We start from the raw sequence: 21300 nt of genomic DNA on the forward strand, positions 1-21300 counted from the left end.
TATAAAAATAATTTTTTATTATATACTATATCTAGTTATTTTAAATATTCGCACACAAGATACGAAGTAAAATTAAAAAATTTAAATATGAAATTAGAATTTGATGTTAAGAAAATAATATTCTTCGATTTTGTTTTGAATACCTTGCTTATACTACACTGTTATAAATCCGGATACAATAAACGTGTTTCTTCGTTTTATAGCCTTTAGAGTTAAAAAGTTATCTAATCTCTGGAGAGAGAGAGAGAGAGAGGGAGGGAGAGAAAGTTTTTCCATTGATTAAAAGGATTAAATTACATCTACTTTTTTTATATAAAAATACTTAAATATTAAACTACCCGTATACTTAATTCCACTACTGTATATTTTATATATCAATGGTATTCAAATTTTTTCCTAAATTCAGATATTCTCAAGACGCCTAATTAAAAAAATTCCAACCAAATTTACCTATCTCAAAACTTAAATGTTATTTTATTAAAAAACATTTGTTAAAATAAATAAAATACGTTTTATTTGTGTAGAAGTTTCTGCAAACAATTGATACTAGATAGAATTATTAACGTAAAAAAAAAAAAAATCAAATTAAAAATAAAAACAAAATTATGGAAAATTTTTTTAAATATTTCCTGAAACCCTGTAAAAAGCCATGACACCCCCACGGTGTAGTTTTGAGAATCCTTGCTATGTACACGTATAAATAAATAAATTATTCGTGATTAATTAATTAGAAATGAAAGTGGTCCAAAGTATGGCCACAAATTGAAGAATCTTTTCGTAGAGTTCAACGACCCACGAGAAGAGAATTATTCTCTGGTCTTTGAACAAAAGACTCCTCTGTGTTTTAACTTCTTTTCTGAGATTTCGTCGTGGTGTTCTCTCGTGTGGTACTCGTGCGTTAATAACAAGTGTTCCCCCCACCCCCACCCCTTTTCTCTTAGCGAATATTTGACCTCTCCTCTCTTTCTCTCCTTTTTTTTTTTTTTTTTATCTCAAGTCATACAAAATTCTCTCACTTTGTTTCCCTTTCCTGAAAAATAAAAAGTTCAAAAGTCTTCCTTGAAATTCGTCTCGTTTTTCTGCTATGTTTCTACTGTAAAATCATTTTTTATGCAACTACTACATATATAATACATAATATATAATACATATTGTATATATATATGTATAAATATTGACTGTATATATTTTCTGTCACTGAATTGTATAAAATAAAATATAAAATAACAACTAAAATATAAATTATTAATTTATACAGATAGTATGTATATTGATGTTACTATATAATTATTATTTTATTGTATAATACAATAATTAACGTGTCACTATAAATAACATTTAATTTTTATACGAATTATATATATAATTATTAATAATAATAAATAATAATTATACATATTATTAAAATAATAATATTAAATAATAATTATATATATATGCAGTTAGTCTTGGAATCAAAATTACAATCATATACATAGTAGTTATACAGTATATAACTACTGTATATATAAAACTTATGTATAACTTATATATATAAAAGAAAAATGATGCCGTTCAAAGTAGATCCATTTCAAATGGAACATACTATATATATACATTATTTTAAAAAGCCTATTTGTAGATAGAGCACGTATCGAAGATAATATACACTCTCACTCACACATTTACACATACACACTATCTCTCTCTATTTTTCTTTCTTTCCATTACACACATACACACAAACTTGGAACATTTATATATAAAACTCACGTAACAAGTGTTGCAACAATTTTTCATACTAAAAATTTCTTTGGAAAAGTATCGAATATTTACAGTAACACCGAACGATCATTTTCAAGAACGCAAAAATAACTCACGAAAAAAATAACAGGACGAAGATAATACAGGAGAAAACGAGGTTCGAGAAGGATAGAAAATAACAGGTAGATAGAACGAACAAACGTATGCGTGTGAGAGAGAAACGAATAGGGCGCAGAGGTGGGGGATAGGGAGCGAAGGGGTTTGGGGGGTTTGTAGTTCGGGTATTCGATAGAATCCGGACGGGCTACACCCTACAACTTCGGCCAGACTGAACTACGTTTTCAGCACGCGCAGTATTCACGAAAGCATGAGTTTCGTTGTTGCAGAAAAAGAAAAAGAAAAAAATAAAACTATGCATACATGTTATATACGTATATACAAATAGTACTTTATGTAAGTATATTATTAGTATTACTGTATACTAATTGTAAGTATGTAAAACGTGCTTGCCATAAGTATTCGTCATTCTCAAAGATAAGCTTTGGGCACACAACACGTACGAGAAAAAGAGAAACGAAGAAAGAAAATTAAACTTGACTTCTGATTTCTTTTTGAAAATGTTTTTCTAAAGATATGACGTAAAGGGAAAACACTCAACATCTATTGTGAATTTTTACGAAATTCATTTCTACAATCGTATTGAAAATTGGTGCATTAGTTTTAATTCAATCAATGTGATTAAATCAATATTTCAATCTCTGTGTAATTTCTTTTTTCTTTTTATTTCATATCTACCAACGCAAAAAGAGAACCATTTAATTATTCATAGTCATGATTTATTTTCGATTGATCGTATTTTTTACTAAAAAAAGAGAAAGGAGAAAAAAAAAGAAATTCTCGAAGAAGATTTAAAAAAAGAGAGATCGGTTATTTTGGTTTGTTTAATCGTAAGTGGTCAGTGGGTGGGTGTACGTACACGAGATGAAAAAAATATGCTTTGAAAGAAGAAACCCAGAGAAAAGAATACAAGGTGATGACACTGATGAACACAAGCCACGACACACAACGGATATCGTTTCTCTTATTTTCTTATTCGCACTCAAGTTAGGCACGTGGAGAGTTTTAACTGGTAATAGAAGCCGTAAGAAAGTAACTAGGACAGTGGTCGATGGTGACACTTTCGAGGGACACATTCAACGTGCGTTAATATATGCATATATATATATATATATATATATATGTATGTATATGTACACAATGAGTTAGTATATGCATCGTCTTAAAATTATACTTCAACTTTTCCTTTAATTTTTTTTTTTTTTTTACATACAATTAAACAAACTTTCAAGTATCATTATCCTAGACGTATCAATGTTACACCCACGATAGTGGGTGTAAATATATTTCAATAATATTCGTAATACTTATTTATATATCAGTCACATTAATGCAAGATTTTATACAGAAAATAATGAAATGATCATTATTCTTAATTATCGATAAAAATTCATTCCATTAGCTCAAGATCACCAGATACAACGTCAATAAATTTTTATTTCAGGGTGGCAGAGTGAAAGAAAATGTTAATCGAACAGAATTTATTACGCGCGTCAGAAATTAATGATAACAACAACAATTCGTGAGCGTTTTTTTTTTCTTTAATGAGAATAAGAAATAGAAAATGAATAACGTATAATAAATTGTATTTTATCTTTAGATATACCAATTCCGTGTTTATAAAAAGGAACAATATTGTGAAACGATATTATAATTTGAATCGATAACCTATTTCTGTATGTGGTATCAAATAAAACAAAACAAAGAAACAAAGTACAATTTATTAGAATTTATTGATAAAACTATTTGAAATCCTACATTTATAGAACGTTTATTTATTTATTTATTTTGCTTACTTTTTACTTATAGAAGTACTCTGGTGAAATTTTACGAAGTAATCTTTTACAGCTTGTAAAATAAGAACGAAAAGTGAATCAATAATAGAAGTTCTAATCTTATCTCGTTTTATATTTAAAAAAAAAAAATAAAAAAAGTTTAATCGTATCAAAGTACTTACTTGAATTTTTCTTATTTAAAAGAAATAAAAGAGAGAGAAAAAAAAATGAAGGCCTCTAAGCAAAGATCAGTGATTCGATTCTTACGTTAGAGTGTTGTTTACATTGGAAAAGAAAACGAAATTGCATTCTAAAAGACCTTTCGCCTGGTTCTCACTTTAATGGCTAGACTAGATTAGCTAACTCGACTCTAACTTGGTTCTAACTCTTATTAAACTAAACTACCTATCGCAAAAAGAGACATATCGTTCAATCAATTTACAACCACGCGGATATATATTATCACGAATTTAAACCTAGAGCTAAATTGAATTTAACTGAACACAGAGTACAATCACATTTACGTGCCACGAGTATAATAAATAATCTAAATATAAGAATTATTTTTTGTCGTTGTGTTCTATTTATCATCGAAGTTCTAAGAATAAATATCTTTTATTTTATCTGTTTCGGGAAAACTGCGACTGTAAAAAACGAATAAATATAATAATCAAAAACTAACGAAATATACAGGATTATATTTAATCAATTAATTTTATTTAATTTTAATTAATTAACAATTCGTAATAATTTGTTGTGTTAAATATATCAAAAAGAAAAACTTTAAATTATTTGGTATTAAAGAAAAGTGACTGTAAACAAAACAAAAAAAAAACATCAAAGCACACAATATAATATACGTGTATGTATATAAAAATATATAAATGTATGTATATATTATATAATAATTTTGGTTATATATCTTTTGTCATTTATATTACGTACATACATGTACACAACATACATATACGAATATCAATAATAATTTGTAATCTAAAAAGTAGAAAACAGAAGAACAATAAAAAAACGATTAAACGATTATTCGTTAATCCGCCATTATTGTACCCGCATCGAGTTGCAACGGCGTCCATGGTTGATTTAGAAAATGCAGAAAATTCTTTCCCCCTTTCTCAAGTAGATCTCGGACTTTAAGAGTAATTTATCATGAAATTGAGTTCGCAAGAGAAGCCTCGAGAGAATTTCCATTTCAATCTTTGACGAGAGCATTAAGTACATATATATATATATACATATACATATATGTATGTATTCGTAATCTTGGTTTAACACAGTACACTTTAGCGACAATAGAATCGAGTAGTAACATAGTAACGACCGAGTAATGTTTTTAATGGCGTTTCGTTTGACATGCATGATTCGTTGGCGAGATTACGTCTATAATAACTGTCTTTACCTCTTTCGGTATTGTACCATCGTGGGAAAAAATGGTTGTCGTCGGTCGTAGTTGGCATTGTAAAAAAAAAAAAGCAATTCTTGCTTCTTAACCCAACATATCATATCATATACATATACATATACATATACATATACATATACATATACATATATATATATATATATATATATATACTTAAAAAAAAAAAGCAACTCGAAAAGAGTTCTCTCCCAAAAAAGCAAGAAAAAAATGAATGCAATAGTAAATGAAATAAAACGTTGATTATTTATTCGTTTAACGTGGTAATTATGATATCTGACAGATCCAATATCTCTCTCTCTTTCTCTCTCGTTCTATCTTATAGAATTGAAATTCGTACGCGGGCGGGTGCGTAACGCGCGTCAGGATTGGCGGATGTAGAGAGGGTTGGCCGAGAGAAAGAGAGAGAGAGAGAGAGACGGGGAGAGGAGGAGGAAATCAATGCCACCGTCTGGCACTAGAGAAGAGAGAAAATACGACGACGACGACGACGACGACGAAACGTATATAGTATATCTCGGTGTTCTGTTCTCTTCTGATCTTGCGCGACCCTCGTCGTCGTCGAAGACGTCGCCGATGATTATCGAAGAGAAACACGTTAAAAAGAGAACGCGAACGAACTGAACACCAGTGAGAGCGAACAAACGAGCAAAAGTGAGCGAGAGAGAGAGAGAGAGAGAGAGAAATATGGAAGCAAAATAAAAGAGGAAACTTATCCCTAGGGTGCGTTCGCGAACGAGTCGATGAAACTCGCGAGACGATTGGACGATAGAAAGGGAAAAGAGAAGGACGAGGATAAAGGACGAATAAGTAAAGAGGTAAGAAGAAGAAAGAGGAGGAGGAGGAGGAACAGGAGGATGAGGAGGAGGAGAAGAAGAAGAAACGTGCTACTCACTTGGCTGCTAACGTAGCGTAGCCGCCGCCGTCGTCCTCGTCCTTGCTCCGACTTGGAACGTCGATCTCCTCCTCCTCTTCCTCCTCCTCCACCACCTCTTCTTCTTCTTCTTCTTCTTCTTCTTCTTCCTCCTCCTCTTCCTCTCTTTTACTTCTTTCCTTTTCTCCTCCTCTACTCTTTCTTCTCCTTCGTCCTCTCGTTGTTTCTTTTTTCTTCTTATACGCTGTCCCCTTTTTCTTTTTTACTCGACGAGAGAAGGGAGAAAAATATAAGAGAAAGAATAATAATAATAATAATAATAATAATAATATACGCGAATATTAGATAAAAAGAGTGGTAATAGAATAGAATATAATAATACGATATCAAAAATGGAGAATAGTTATATTATAATAACCGAAGAGAAGAAACACACGCGAAGAAGGAGGAGACAGATAAATAGAGAAAGAAAGAAAGAAAGGAAGAAAGAAAGATAGACTGACAGACAGACAGAGAAAGATAGAGAGAAGAAGAAGAAAACGATATGCGCGCCTCTGTTAAAAGGACACTGCTGTTGAGACACTGCTTCTCTTTCTTTTTTACGTAGGCGGAGGACGATATAGAAGGGTGCGCATCGAAGTGAAGTAAGTACGAGACCGAGCAAAAAAAGGGGAGGCAAGCACCGATCCCACCGTTCACGCGGGTGTCTCGAGCCTGACTGACGCGCCGGCACACGGTCGACCCCTGCCTGAGCTGGGCTGCTCAAGCCGGCTATCCCCACCACTGCCACCTCACCCTCGGTGATGCTTCTCTCTCTCTCTCACTCTCCCTCTCGACCCTATCTATCTAACTCTCTCTCTCTCTCTCTCGGGTTTAACATTTATCTATCGGGTGGTGCCAACGTAAAACTCGACGAACTAAACGAACTACAATCATTTTCGCCACCCTGTGTAATATGCGGCCAACTCGGACGTCGGCTCGGCCTCGCAAATGGCGATCACGCCTCTCTCTCTCTCTCTCTCTCTCTTTATTTCTTGCTTTCTTTATTTATTTTCTATGCTTATACACTTTTCTTACTCGCCACACTCTTCTTCTTCTTCTTCTTCTTATTATTATTATTTTTTCTCCTTTTTTTTTCCTATCCGAATCAAGGAGAACGCGCTTCGATGAAGAAGCCCTCTTTTGTTGGTTACGATCGTTCTTACCACGACGAAGACGACGAACGAACGAGCCCTGCAGACGATGATGCACTTCTTCTTCTTCTTCTTCTTTTAGTACTCGATAGAAACTTTTACGTTCTCTTCTTCTTCTTCGTCGTGTCGTTATATTTCCAGTATGCCTATATACATAAACACATATACACAAGTATATATGTATGATATGATCTCGAAAAGTAAGACAGAATCATGGGGATTTTCTGTTTTTCTTTTTCTATCTCTATCTTTCTAACTATATTTCGAAACGTGCATTACGAAGGATTCTTTACTCATTTTCGAGAGACTTATCGGCTGGCGATAAGGCAAACGACGTGCGTCTGTCATAGAATCTTTGGGAACGTTCAACTGCGCTACGGTCGCATGGAACACAAAGAGGGTTTAAAAGAATGAATAGAATTTTTGTTCTGTATTTCTTCACATTCGTTCTACGGTAGATATATATATATGCGATTATATATGTAATTTTTTATTTTCTTCGTCGTTACATCTATGCGTATGTATATTTTCGTCTAATTTATTTTACAATAAATATTTTTGTATATATATAGGATTATCATATTATTTATTTCTATGGATTAGTCTAAGGAGAGTATAATATTATATTGGTTAACGATTTTGTTAATAATATTTAACGAATTATCGATGTGAATTAATCATAGAGAAATAGACAAGTCAAGATATCCTGAGATTCTTTAGATAAACGTTTTAGCTTCCGGTTCGATAAACGCAATCGCTTTTTTTTTTTATTTGTCCTTTGCGAGAATTCGATAAAAATAGATATCTTAGACTCTGAGTAATTATTTACGATCGATCTTTGTACAGGAATGAAAGAACGGATCGGTTATCATAAAGATCATATGATTTAATTTTCGTTGGTATTTTCCTCTTGTAAATTTTCGACGAGTACTCCGGCATCTGAGGTAGCCAGTTTGATTCTGTCAGTTGGTTTAGGGCGCATGAATATGAAAGGTAACTCCGCGGAGAGTTCGCCTCCCAATGCGCCGAGATAAAGTTTGACCTTGACGGCGTAGGAGACAACTATGCCGAAAGAGTCGCGTACGTCGGGCGAGGTCAAGAGCGTGCTGGACGCTAATTCAGCTTCCTCGCGTTTCAATCGACCATCCAGGGCAATACCCCGACGATGCTTGTTGTTCTCCAAATCGGGCTTAAGGTAGAGTACCTTTTGAAGATTCGAGCCAGGACTTATCGGGCAACCGTCTTGAGTTTCAACCGCATCGATTACCGTTCGAAATTGACCATTTTGGAAGATGACCACGTCAATGCCTTGCTGTACCAATGCTTTTATCTTCTTAACTACCTTGTTACTATTGTTTCTAACGCTAACATTGATCGCTATTCTCTCGCCGTGATGATAGAGTTGCTTGTCGAGCGTGACCTCGAGTTCGAGTTCCCCAGGACTCAATAGGAAATCTTTACGTACGATGGTACACGGTTGTCGGCCCTGCTTTGTAGGCGCATACTGAATCTTCCTTATTCCGAGGGAGACTGTACTTCTTTTGTGAGTAACGTCTGTCTCCGTTTCGCCGGAATAAATCTTAACGAAGTAACTTACGCCGCATGGTTCACCCGTCTCCTCGGGGCCTGGTTGGAGGGTCACGCTCGAAGGAGCGCTCTGGGGGAAGTTGAAGGTGAAGGGTATGGCGTTTGGGCCCAGTTTCTGCAACAACCTTTCCTGCAGTCTTGTTAAATTAGACTCCATCTTGCTTGCTCGAGGATATAACTGCTCGGAGATCAAGTAAAGATCCTTTTGAAAGTTTAAGCCCATAACTTCGTCCTCTTCTCGACCATATCGGAAACTGCATATCAATTGGCCCCATACCTTTCTACCAGTATCGACGTAATTCTGATCCAATAAAATGACACCGTCGATCGGTTCTACCCCTGACAAATAATCGATGAAATCTCTTTTACCAACGTACAATGCGATCTTCCCATTTGGCGAACTCTTCTTAAACACTTTGAAATTGACCACCATTTTTTCTTCCTCGATCTTTTATCTCTCGTTTTTTTTTTTTGGGTTTCTCTTTCTGTTTTATTGTTTTCTTTGCTATCAACCAACCTCAGGGATCTTTTACTTCTCTTCGTTGACTGGATCAACGTGCTACCTAACGAGCCTTTATATATCGACCTTATACGCATATTCGTGAAGTTACAATGACGCCATGTTACTTTTGAGGCTTCCTAATCCATTCAACAACGCGAACGTGAAGCTACTTTTTTTTTCTTTTTTTTTTTTACTATCGAGCACGCGAAGCTTTTCACATTTCTATTAACATTTCTCTTTTCATTTATCTATTCCTTTCTCTTGCACTTAGAATTACGTTACTCACTCGTCGAACGCGAAAACTTAAGACTATGTAAACGTTTACTAAACAGATTTTACTCCTACGTCACGTTTTGTTTATGAATATGCAGTTTAATGTTCTTTACGCCCATTCGATTATTTCTTCTTTACTTTTTTACTTACGTGTACTGAGATTTTTCATTTTTCTTCTATCGTATACATTACATAACGCGGATATTTTAAAACTTACAACTTAAGAGAAAGAGAAAGGGAAAATATAGAATATATGTTACGTGAAAGGTAGAGAAACAAAATAGGGGATGTCACAAAAACAAAATGTTGCATAACAATGAACAATCTTATTTTTTTAATGAAATCTATATTATTCATTTATGGTATACGAATAGCAAGTGTTACCATACTCAATGCATATTTTAATTTTACAATTAAATGATATTCTTTATTTGTTCCTTATACGTGCATATATCAATTACAATACCAACAAGATTAGGAAAGATATTTGATTTTAATCAAAAATCATGTAATGAGAAATAATAATTCATTGTTAATAATAATTGTTTTACGTGTTGTAATATAATTAACAAAATTATATCTATATTCGTTCAAAAATGTACTTATATTTGTTATTCTTGATTTAGTTATAAAATGTTTTTTTAAATATCGATAAGAAGGTATTTCATGTTTCGTTGGTAAAGTAGATTATCAGACATTATCTTTGATTTTCCATACCAGAGGCCGCACTTGCGTGTAACCGTACGCAGTTTGCAATTGTATTATTTGAATAGCGAGAGCTTTTTCGTCGTATCTTGCACCTTCTAGAAGTTTTGGAACACAGTAACTATTTTTAAAAGTCGCAAGTGACATTGTTCCATGTCACGATGTCAGATACTTCTGAAATCAGTTCTGATTTGGTAAGCAAAAATTATATCTATTTTGTATTATATATCTTTATTATTGAATAAAGTTATATATGTTAAGTAAATGTAATTTTTAATGAATAATATTTAATACATGTTTTGAGATTTTTTGTTCGGTATAATAACTTTACTTCTTTGACATGGCTCTCGTGTTGGACACGTTTAATTAAATTCTATATTCGTTCCTGCTAATGCTATTTTTAAGAATCTTATAAATATAGAATTTATGAATATGTATACGTAATCTAATGATCATTGAAATAATTTCATGCGAGAAGTAAATTGTGTTTTTTTGAAGCTAATATAAATAGGATTGTTTTTCTTTACGTATTGTATATATACATTTGACATTTTATTAATTGTATAATGATTATAGAAGTTTTATATTGGTGAACTGTATTCTTTGTGTTAGTATATTAATTTTGATAAATAATTTGTTCGTTTATTTCAGATCAAGCCAATGGCTATAGTTGTACCACCAAATTCACCTAAGAAATCGGTCAAGTCTACTGCAATAGTGAAATATTCTGCGGTTCAAACACCTGCCACTTTTGCTCAATTGCAATGTAATACCAATTTAAATCTTCCACCGAGCAATTGGCTTAGCAGTTCTGCTGAAAGTTATGGTCTGCAAAGTGTATGGTCTCAAAACACAGGATTTTCAAGTTTTCGCATGGCGCATATGTTTCCAGATTGTGTCGGGGAAGTAGACGTTGTGTCAGATGCAGAAAATATAAAGAAATTATTAAAATTACCTTATAATCATGGAGTTATATCAATGATGGTACACCGTATTGAAAATACATTATTGATTGATGATTTTGATATACATAAATATTTATTACGGCAAGCAGAAAGCGACTGGGAATGGTTAAAGAAATTTTTTTATGAACACATATTTCAAAATTTAGGAGACAAAGAAAAACGACTATTTCATAAAGCAAATAGTAGGAACAGCTTGCAACAGAGAAATTTAGTGTCTAAATTTCTCTATCATTCTATTGTGTTAGCAGATAGTAAAGAACAGAATATAACGCCTCCTTTACCTGTTAAACCATTGGAACAATGTCTGCCCGAACCAACACAAGAAGAAAAAGTACCAGATCCAAACTATAATCATAATTTTGCACGAAATGTTGTATGGACTTTTGAAAATATACAAATGCTTATTGGAACCGATATGCCAATATTTGGTGGACAAACTCATCCGTGTATAAGTTTAAGATTAAGAGATATGTCTAAACCTATTAATGTATTGACAGGAATAGATTATTGGTTGGATAATTTAATGTGTAATGTTCCTGAAGTGGTAATGTGCTATCATTTGCATGGTATAGTTCAAAAATATGAACTTATCAAAACAGAAGATCTTCCTAATTTGGATGATTCGAAATTCAGTCCTAAACTTATTAGAGATGTAGCACAAAATATATTAAGCTTTTTAAAAAATAATGCGACTAAAGCTGGTCACACTTATTGGTTATTTAAGGGTAAGCACATAATTTTCTTTCTTATTAAATAATTATTTTCATACAAAAATATATTACTTCATTTTTAAATGTATATACCTTTAAAATGTTCAATAGGTAAAGATGATGATGTTGTAAAACTATACGATCTAACATCATTATGTAATGATGTTACCGATGAAAAAGGACAAAATCCATTTACCGTACCAGTAGCAATGCTATTATACAGAGTAGCTCGAAATATGAAATATTCTTCTGACTATGATCGACATCAGGGTACTATTCGAATGTTACTGAAAAACTGTATTCAGCTTCTTGCAAAGGAAAAATATCCACAAATTGTTACATCTGCACATTTTATGCTTTCCGACTTATATGTACCTTCGAGTACGGATCCAGTTAGTCCAAGACTTTCCGATCAAAGCGACGAAGAAGATACACAGAGTGAATGCAGTACAAATCATGAAAATGATAAAGAGGAAGATGAAGAAACTCCTAGTGCATCTATTAAATCCTTAACATTAGCAAATAGTAAGTATCTTTTAATAAATTATAGTAATATCAAAATTTTATAAATGATGTTTGTATATATATAAAATATTACTTTAATAGTTAAAGAACAAGTAGAACAAGAGGGGCCTAAGTACAAACCACCACCGATAACAGGTAGTGTAGAAGAAAGATGTTTAACTGCATTGGAGCATGTTGCGCATGGTCTTGAATGTTTAAAATATTTTCCTACCGAAGAAAGTTCAGATGAAGAACAAAAAAAGAAAGAGGACAGTGAAAACGAGAGAAAGAAATATGAAGAAGCTAATCCAAACATGGCAAAACCTTTTCAAGCTATACCAATGCCTTATGTTTCTTTAAATCAAGATAAAAGTTGCGAATCTGGAGAAACTTCACAAAATAACAGTCCTAGTCATAAGAGAAAAAATAAACAAAAGAAAAAGAAATCCGAAAAATACATTACAAAAGAAGATAAATCTCTTAACAATAAAGAAACGAAATCTTGGTTATGTAAATCGAAAAATGAAACTTTACCTATTTGGCAGGCTCCCAAAAAAAGTGATAACGTTAGTTGGAATGCACATTTAAAAACTCTTTTATATGAAAAGGCCTCGTTGATATTTGCTGTTTTGGCAGAAAATGAATATGCAAATAAAAATTATGGTGCCTCTTTGAGATACATGTTAGCAGTATTACGATGCCAAAAAATATTGGAAGTTTGTTGTGGGATAAGAAATGACAAATCCGTCAGTTGTCTGTTAGGTCGTGCAGGAGATTGCTGTTTTATGACTGTACAAGACTGGTGTAACATAGAGAAACATAGAAAGGATTATGATATGAAAAATGTAACCGAAGAGAAAATAATAGAAGAAATATACGCATTGGAAGATTTAGATACATGTATGTATAAAAATACAATTTTATACAGTAATGAACATTTTCTTGTACATTTATACATTTCTTACAGAATGATGTGTCTAATTTCAGATGGAATCGAATTATTACCGCAACATCTTGAAAGTTTAGAATTTACTTTGGTAGCTTCTTACAAGTGCTATGAAAAAGCCTTGTCCTACGAACCATTAGAAGTTGAAAAGAATAATTTATTAAGACGATTAGGAAATATTCATAACGAATTAGGTGTTTTATACATGAACCAAGCAGGAGGTAATAATACATTATATTTCTTCTATTAACTGTAAACAAACTAAATATTTTCTTTTATAATTAATATATTTTCTTTTTGTGTGAATTTAGCACGATACAAACAAGAAAGTACAACCAACGAATCGACACAATCGTCTCCAGACGTTACTGCTCTTCTTAATTGTTCCTTACATCATTTAGAAGCAGGCGTTAAAGCTTTTGAAACTGTTCACGATGAAGCAAATTTGGCTCTACTTCATTCGAATAGTGGTAGACTCATGCGAATTTGTGCGCATATGCACGTTAAACACAATACACAGGAACAGTATTTTTACAACAAAGCACTTGCGAGTTATCAAAAAGCCTTGCAAGTTCTAGGCTCTAGAAAATCTAATCCTGCCATATGGGACACAATAACGTGGGATTTATCTACGACACTTTTTACTATGGCCACATTATTACAAGATTATCCTTCTCAAGGGCACAAGGTATTTCTTGTTCTTTGAATAAATCTCTCCATTAATATAATACTCGTATACTTATATAATTTTAAGTTTAAATAGAAATAAAAAATGAAATATTAAATATTAATTTACAAAAACAAATATAAGATTTATTGTATGGAATTATAGACAGAAGAGGAACTTGAGAGAGAAGTAGTCGAAATATTACAGAAGGCTCTTAAACATTGTGATGTTGATATACCAGGACCACGACAACCAGTTTATCAATTTCGTGCAGCTATAATTCAACATCGTTTAGCATCCCTATATCATCATATATACAGAGAATTCGAATCAGATTCAGATAATGTGAAGAGGAAAAACAGTTTACAATTATGCAAATTATATTATGATAAAGCAGCGAAATTGTTATTAGCTTTGGAACAGACAACTGAATTTTTGAGAGTACAAATGGAACGAGTAGCCTTGGCTGAAAATCAAGCACGAAGTAAATTATTATCTAAACTTTATTCAATTTTATCGTTTATCTTTTTCCCAATTGATTGTTATATCTTAAAATGTTTAATAATATATTTTCTTAATAGTTGCCACAACGTTTAATGGCAAATTGAAGGCATATCAAAATGGTTTGGAGTTACTATTACAGTGTCGACCTATCATGGAGATGCTTTGTGAAAAACATAAATCGTCGAAGCAAACACTTGAAACCAATACTACGGATGATACTATTAATACTGCAGAGGATGAGAAAACTATTGAAGAACAAAAATTATCTGAGGACGATGGGAATTTAGTTATTTTACTCGAACAGAGGTTACAATTTATTCTGCGATCGTTATCTAAATTACTTGTTAATAAAAATACTGCCACAAATAAAAAAGAGTAAGTATATTTTATTATATATAGGTTGATCAAGTAGAATTCCTTCCAAGTTTTTTGTTAGAACGTATTTAGTTATTAAGTGTCGCTCAAATATGGATGTATTATCTATTTTTACAGATACGAAACTCTCGCCAACTTGTATAAGCAATGTTACAGCCGAGCACTTAGATCTGGAACGATATCCGGTATTACATTGATAACTCACATGACGCAGCTATTAAAGGATTTGTGCAGTATATTGCAACACGAAGAATAATAAGAAAAAAAACAAACAAACAAACAATGTAAATAGTATATATTGTAGTTCGTAGAACTTTAAATTGCGCAAGAGATCTCGATCCCCGTCATGATTTTTTGTTTCTTGACCTTTAACTGATTATTTGGACAATTCGATGCCAATTAATTTATTTTACAAATTGATCCTCATTTAATCTTTCAAAGGTCTACCATTTGTATTGTATTATTAAATAGATTATCAATGTGTTGATCATTATAGTATAAATTTCAATTGAGGAACGAGATTTTCTAAACGCATTTTTGATAATCTCCGAACTGCCTATAGTATATACAGTAAATCACGAACACTGAACTGAAATATTTGAACACTTACCACATGAAATACTACCATGAAATACACTTACTAAGAAAATAGTGTTCAAATACTTTTTTGAATTACTGTATGTGCAAGAGACGGTCTTTCATTATTAACTATGATGGCCGTGACAACAATGACATTCTTTTTTTTAAACCTATTCTGTAAATTGTACATAGTCGTGATAATGCTTTTATTTATGTATTATTTATAAGCGAGGAATAAATATTGATCGTGAACTATTGAATAGAGAAATTTGTTTAAGAAGCAAAAGAACAACAAAAATAATAATATTTAAAACCTTCATATACATTTTTTTTTTTTTACATATATTACATATTTCTATTAACATTTAACATTCCTAACACGTTTTTTTGAACGCCAAATTAATTTAACAGAAATTGATGTTATCCATCTTTAATACCTTTCAAAGCTTTTTATAGATAAAAGATATAAGAGTGAGCATTTGTTATAATATACTTTTAACTATATAGACTTTATTTTTATTAGGAAGTATATTATTAGTAAAAATGTTGCGAATAGAATATCTTAACATTTTAAATGAAGTTTGCGAAGTTAAGTGTCGATTATCGGTGGCGTTCCTTTACGTTACTCAACGTGTTAATCATTTGCATTTCAATTTTGTTATATACTCATTTATAATTCTAAGATTTTTTAATAAGAATCTTGTAGTTCTTATATATATATATATATTCTACTTCTTGTTTGTTTTGTACATTTCTTAAGTTTTGTACATTTAAATGTATCGTGTGTGAGGTGTACAAGATTTAATAATTAAATTTTTTAATACAATATAAGTATACTTTATATTATGAATTCGCTGTAATAATACCTATGGAAAATTAACTACACTTCACAACTAATTTTATAATATAATTTACCAGTAAACTCCAAGAATCCTTTACAAAAGGTCTCTTACAGTTACTGTAATTTTTAAATTCTATACACTTAAGTGTGTATAAAGAAGTACAGGATTAAATTGTACTGTATAAAGTACATTATTGTGTCATTGATACTTATATTGTGGATGTATCCTAATAACGTTTATAAAGGGTTCATCTTTTTTATATTCCACAGTCAATTTTGTAATATAACATACTCCTTTACAAAAATGAATTTTCTTAAATCCTACATACTTAAGTGTAAAGAAGAGTGTTGTGTAGTATTTGAATGTTGTAGTATAAAAATATGTATATTGGATCGTGTCCGGCGTTTATGGAAAGAATGCAAAGAATTAATATTGGACCACCGCACATTTGTCGATAAAATTTATAAAATGATCAAACTTTGTTCATTTTTATTTTTCTATTATAACTTTAACGAAGACTATAGCTACTATAGTAGGCTGCTGGTAAAGATAAGGTAAAAGGAGGAAAGAGCAAAGGTCGAACAATCGACGCGTTTTAGGGGGGTGGGGATCGGATGAGTTGGAAGGGGGGGAAAGGAGGGAGGATCAATGAACTGCGAATAAACGTTCGGAGCGTTGGGATATAACAATTCCAGCTGTCAGTTGCATCCCTTGCGATTCAATGGGTTTGCTTCTATCCCAAGCGCGTCGTACTGGAGACTACGTACCAAAGACAAAACAACAGGAGGAATCCTCTACAAAAGGCCCGCCGCCATCGTATTTCTCTTATCCTTTTTCTTTTTTTTGTTTTTTTTATTTGCCAATCAGAGGAAAGGGAGAGAGTTATCCCTCGTGGGATGTTCAGAACTTGACCTTCGAACAATACCTGTTATCTGTTCAAAGCTATTCTCTTAGCAAGATAGTGGTTGACTTTGTCTCTATATGGGGTTCTCAGTCAGTCTCGTTTCGGATCATCCTGCTCTAAAAATAAGAGATTATTTTTAAAAATAAAATAAAGAGAAAGAATGAATTTATTTTGTCAAAGATATATTTGTCCCCAAAGTATTTTTTTATTATTATTATATTTTAATATTATTATTACAAATGCATACTTTATATGCATTATTATTATTATTATTTATAATTATCAATTCAAATAGCATTAGAGTGTGGTTTAGTGATGCAATATGTAAGCGTTAACTATTAAACAAAAATTTGTACGTTAATTCAAATAATTATTTAATAAAGAATACTTTTATTTTATTTTCTTTGATTATATTCGTTAAAAGTAAATATAAGTAAATAACATAAGCATGTAATAATCGTATATATTTAACAAATGTATTTAATGTTGAATTTTTAACATCGATTTATTCTAAAATTAAGTTTTCTTTTCTAGAATGTCGTTTGAACATTTATTTTTTCCATACAAATTTATCTTCTTTTCGTTTGTACCATCAGATTAGAAACATCCTATGTTCATACGATAAGTTTTCTTTTATTATCTTTCTCTTCGTCCCATGAATTTCTTCTTTTAACCTTCTCGAAGAGACTACAAATAATAATCCACAAAGGGAAAAGTGAAAACGGTCTGTTTGGTCTTTTGTTCACAGGAAGGTTCGAGTCAATCATAAGCAAGTTCCTTCTTCCTTTATTCGATTTCATTCTTTTTCCCTTTTCGTTGCTGAATTTTGTCTCTTTTTCTTTCTCTCTTTCTTCTTTTTTAACATTATGGAAACGAGAAGGGATCGACCAAATTCTATTCGCCAAAGAATTTCTCAACGTTCTCTTTCCCCGTTCTAAAAAAGGGTCTTCGTAAATTTCACGAAGAAAAAGTAGGGGAAAACTGACCCTACCAGAACGATCTTTTTCTCATATCGTTTTTCATTACGCGAATTTCGAAAAATGAAAACGACGTTAATATCTCATATTGAGTTTTGACATAAATCTGTGTTACTTATATTTAAGAAATAACAAAAAATTTAATAAAAATATAAATATGTATAGAAGAAAATGATTTAAATTTAAATAATATGGTCAAATATTTTTCATTTATCAATTTACCATCTGCATTCCTATTAAGATTGATTGATTATTGTTAATTTAAAATTTTGTAAATTTATACACCATCAATTAACTTACTTTAACTTAACATTTTATTTACTTGTCAACAGATACCATAAATATCGAACAAAAGGAGTAATATACAATATATTATTTATTATTTATTATTTATTGTTAAGAGGATTAACTGAAAATATAAAAAAAAATTAATTAACTTAATTAACTTAAATATAAATTAATTGTTTTATACGGACAAATACTTAAATGAGAATATATACGCGAAATATGTGCAGATACACCCCATTGTTTGTATTTGAATTTAAGCATTTTATGGTGGAAAGATCTGAGAAATAGAAAGATAAAGGATAGAAATACCGGCACCCTCTCTTCTCTTTGTCGGATTTTATGTGCGGCTTGAAACAATCGAATTCCAGGAGCGTTTTCGCGAAGTTGCATTGAGACACACAGAAATACTAGGCGTAAGGAAGAAAAGAGAGAGAAAGAGAAAGAGAGAGAGAGAGAGACCGTACCATACCGTACCCCATTACGCGAATTACATAATGAATCCGTCAGACGTGAAAGAAAAGAACAAATTTACGGCTTGATAGTCCAACCTCGTCCGTTAGAACGTCCATGGAATTTTAAGTTAACGAAGGGGGAACCCATGGGTGATGACTGACTGAGAAGAACGTAAAAATGAAAGAAAGGGGAGATAAAAAGAGAGATAAGGATAGATAGACAGAGGGAGAGAATAACAAAACAAGAAGAGAGGAAACAATAAAAAAAAAAAAGAATAAATAATCTTTATTTAACGTGTATACCAATAAAATTAAATAATAAGGTATCAAATGAGATGTAGTCGTAGAGAATATTAAAAATTTAGGCAAAACCTTATACAAACGGAGTGGTATACAAAAAATGTGTGAGATCTTGAATTAATAATTAAATGTACGTAATATAAAATTAAAAATAAAAACAAATTAAATAACAAAATTAAGTTAAATCTGTACGTAATAAAATTAAGAAAAAAAAAAAATAAAACAAAATAAATTAAATTCAATTAAGAAATTCAATGAAAAAAAATCTGTATTTTAAATATAATGTGTACTACTTTATATTTGTCATTAAATATTATTTTTTGAAATTTTGAAAAAAAGGGAGAACGACAATTAAAATTACGAAATACGAGTTACTGTAATTTGTTCTTATAAATACTTTTTTTCTCACATAACACACATCTTTCTTACTTACTTTCACGTGTATCGTTTTTTCTTTATCGCAGGTATTTCATCTATTTCTCTCTCTCTCTCTCTCTTTTCTTCCCTTTATTTATTTTTTTCAACCTTCCCTTACTATAAGCTCGTTCCTCGGCCCTTTTTGACCTCGAACGATTTCACCCTCTTCCCTCCCATCCCTCTCTCTCTCTCTCTCTCACGTTATCGACACTTCCGGACGGTTGAATTTTTACGGGGAAAGTATTTCCAAGCGTTTACTTTTTATTATGGGGGGTAGGAAAGCTCGAGCCAATCGATAAACGATCAACGTTTTTACACTTTCGTTTTAGATCGATCTATCGATCGATCTATCGAAACCATGACGAAGATGACGACAACTAGCAGTTAACTCTACTCGCACACTGTTTGAAGTTTCGAATCCTTTGTTGAACCTGATACGGACAGTAAGATCTTTATATAAGTTGCTGTTATCGAGAGAAATTGAGAGAGTAGAAGAGAGAATAAAGGGCGAGGGAGGAGGAGGGCAGGGGGAGTAGGAGGAGACCTTTATTGTCGTGTTTCGTGAATAGAAACGTTTTCCACCAATGAAATCCTTTATACCATCATCTTTGTCGAACTATCAATAACAGAAAAAAATCACGATGAATTATTATATTTTGACCCTTTTTCCTAAGGGCTCGAGAAACCAATCTAAACGTTTTCGTTCGAAAAACAATTATTTTTCGATTCATTTACAGTTCTTGCACCGATTTGTGCGTGTGCGTGGATTCGTTCATTATTTTTATTTTTTACTTTGTATGTATTTTTCAATTATAAACTAATTGTTATTGTTTTTTTTTAAAAAATGATTTTTTATCTCAAAAGAAAATACGATTGAATTTACTCGTGGGTGTATGTGCGTGTGTGTGTGTTAATTTTGTAATACTTTCAATTGGTACAATTAGATATTCGTAATAATAATTAATTTCTTGATCTTGACGATTATATTTTTGAAATGAATTTCGAGTTATTAATTGTAAGACGTTGATTCGAATTTCAGATCAAAGATTTGTTCTCACTGGATACTGGATAATCCAGAAAGCTCTCTTTGATCGATCGGATTACATATGTATTTGGTGATAAGCAGATATCTGTTGCGTAGGACACATGGTTCAAGAAGGTATACGGTAATAAATTTCATCTGTTGACGAGTCATCCCTACTTCCTGTTCCTACTATCTCTCAACCATCCCTTCGTCTCCTCTGCCGTACATAAATCGACTGTAATACCTCATACAAACATTATACACGGATAATAAAAATGAACGACGTGTTTGCAAACTTTCAATAGATTTCTCATTCGATTTTCCTTTCTTCTTTGATATATGTGACGTGATTTTTTTAAACTTAATTAATAAAACGATATCGATAACTTTGAAATATAAAATCAAATTGTTGATAGAATTAATTACGTATTGTAACCCAAACAATTTTTCTGTACCTCTATGCATTTATTTTTTTTTTTTTTTTTCTAAAAAATTCTGTTTTACAGATAGTTCTTCTATAACATGACATCCTATAACACGATTTTCCTATAACACAATAAGAAAATTGCTATAAACCTTTGTACAACGTACTGCACTTTTACAGCACTGGTTAACATGATTTTTACCTTAAATAGATTTACA

At 31.7% G+C, this 21300-nt stretch overlaps 3 protein-coding genes and 1 long non-coding RNA gene across 13 annotated transcripts in view; 2 read left to right on the top strand and 2 right to left on the bottom strand.

Moving 5' to 3' along the window:
- The window catches only part of LOC122525081, an 87064-nt gene extending 80961 nt beyond the window's left edge, over positions 1–6103 (bottom strand). For all 10 annotated transcript variants that reach the window (XM_043647689.1, XM_043647687.1, XM_043647688.1 and 7 more), the window contains exon 1: positions 5966–6103. The gene's annotated coding sequence lies outside the window, so the exon portion shown is untranslated. The remainder of the gene's footprint in view (positions 1–5965) is intronic.
- Positions 5265–5839, top strand: LOC122525082. Its single transcript, XR_006305707.1, has 2 exons — positions 5265–5724; positions 5793–5839. It is a non-coding gene; the product is annotated as an uncharacterized LOC122525082 (long non-coding RNA).
- Positions 6104–7606: 1503 nt separating the features above from the next.
- LOC122525083 (arrestin homolog) lies at positions 7607–9308 on the bottom strand. Its single transcript, XM_043647690.1, has one exon. The coding sequence runs from the start codon at positions 9155–9157 to the stop codon at positions 8024–8026; it is 1134 nt and encodes a 377-aa protein (XP_043503625.1). The 5' UTR covers positions 9158–9308; the 3' UTR covers positions 7607–8023.
- Positions 9309–10239: 931 nt separating this feature from the next.
- LOC122525085 (erythroid differentiation-related factor 1) lies at positions 10240–15714 on the top strand. Its single transcript, XM_043647691.1, has 9 exons — positions 10240–10398; positions 10856–11894; positions 11991–12404; positions 12486–13283; positions 13371–13550; positions 13641–14017; positions 14162–14480; positions 14578–14875; positions 14993–15714. The coding sequence occupies exons 1-9, from the start codon at positions 10366–10368 to the stop codon at positions 15129–15131; spliced, it is 3597 nt and encodes a 1198-aa protein (XP_043503626.1). The 5' UTR covers positions 10240–10365; the 3' UTR covers positions 15132–15714.
- The last annotated feature ends 5586 nt before the right edge of the window (positions 15715–21300 follow it).

Source organism: Polistes fuscatus, unplaced genomic scaffold, assembly GCF_010416935.1.
Source record: "Polistes fuscatus isolate 324 unplaced genomic scaffold, CU_Pfus_HIC Scaffold8, whole genome shotgun sequence".
NCBI classification, from domain to species: Eukaryota; Metazoa; Arthropoda; class Insecta; order Hymenoptera; family Vespidae; genus Polistes; species Polistes fuscatus.

Coding starts and splice junctions, on each gene's coding strand:
- LOC122525083 (XM_043647690.1), bottom strand. CDS start 9,157: ATGGTGGTCAATTTCAAAGTGTTTAAGAAGAGTTCGCCAAATGGGAAG.
- LOC122525085 (XM_043647691.1), top strand. CDS start 10,366: ATGTCAGATACTTCTGAAATCAGTTCTGATTTG. Junction 12,405..12,485: donor ATCCTTAACATTAGCAAATA/GTAAGTATCTTT, acceptor TTACTTTAATAG/TTAAAGAACAAGTAGAACAA. Junction 14,876..14,992: donor ACTGCCACAAATAAAAAAGA/GTAAGTATATTT, acceptor CTATTTTTACAG/ATACGAAACTCTCGCCAACT.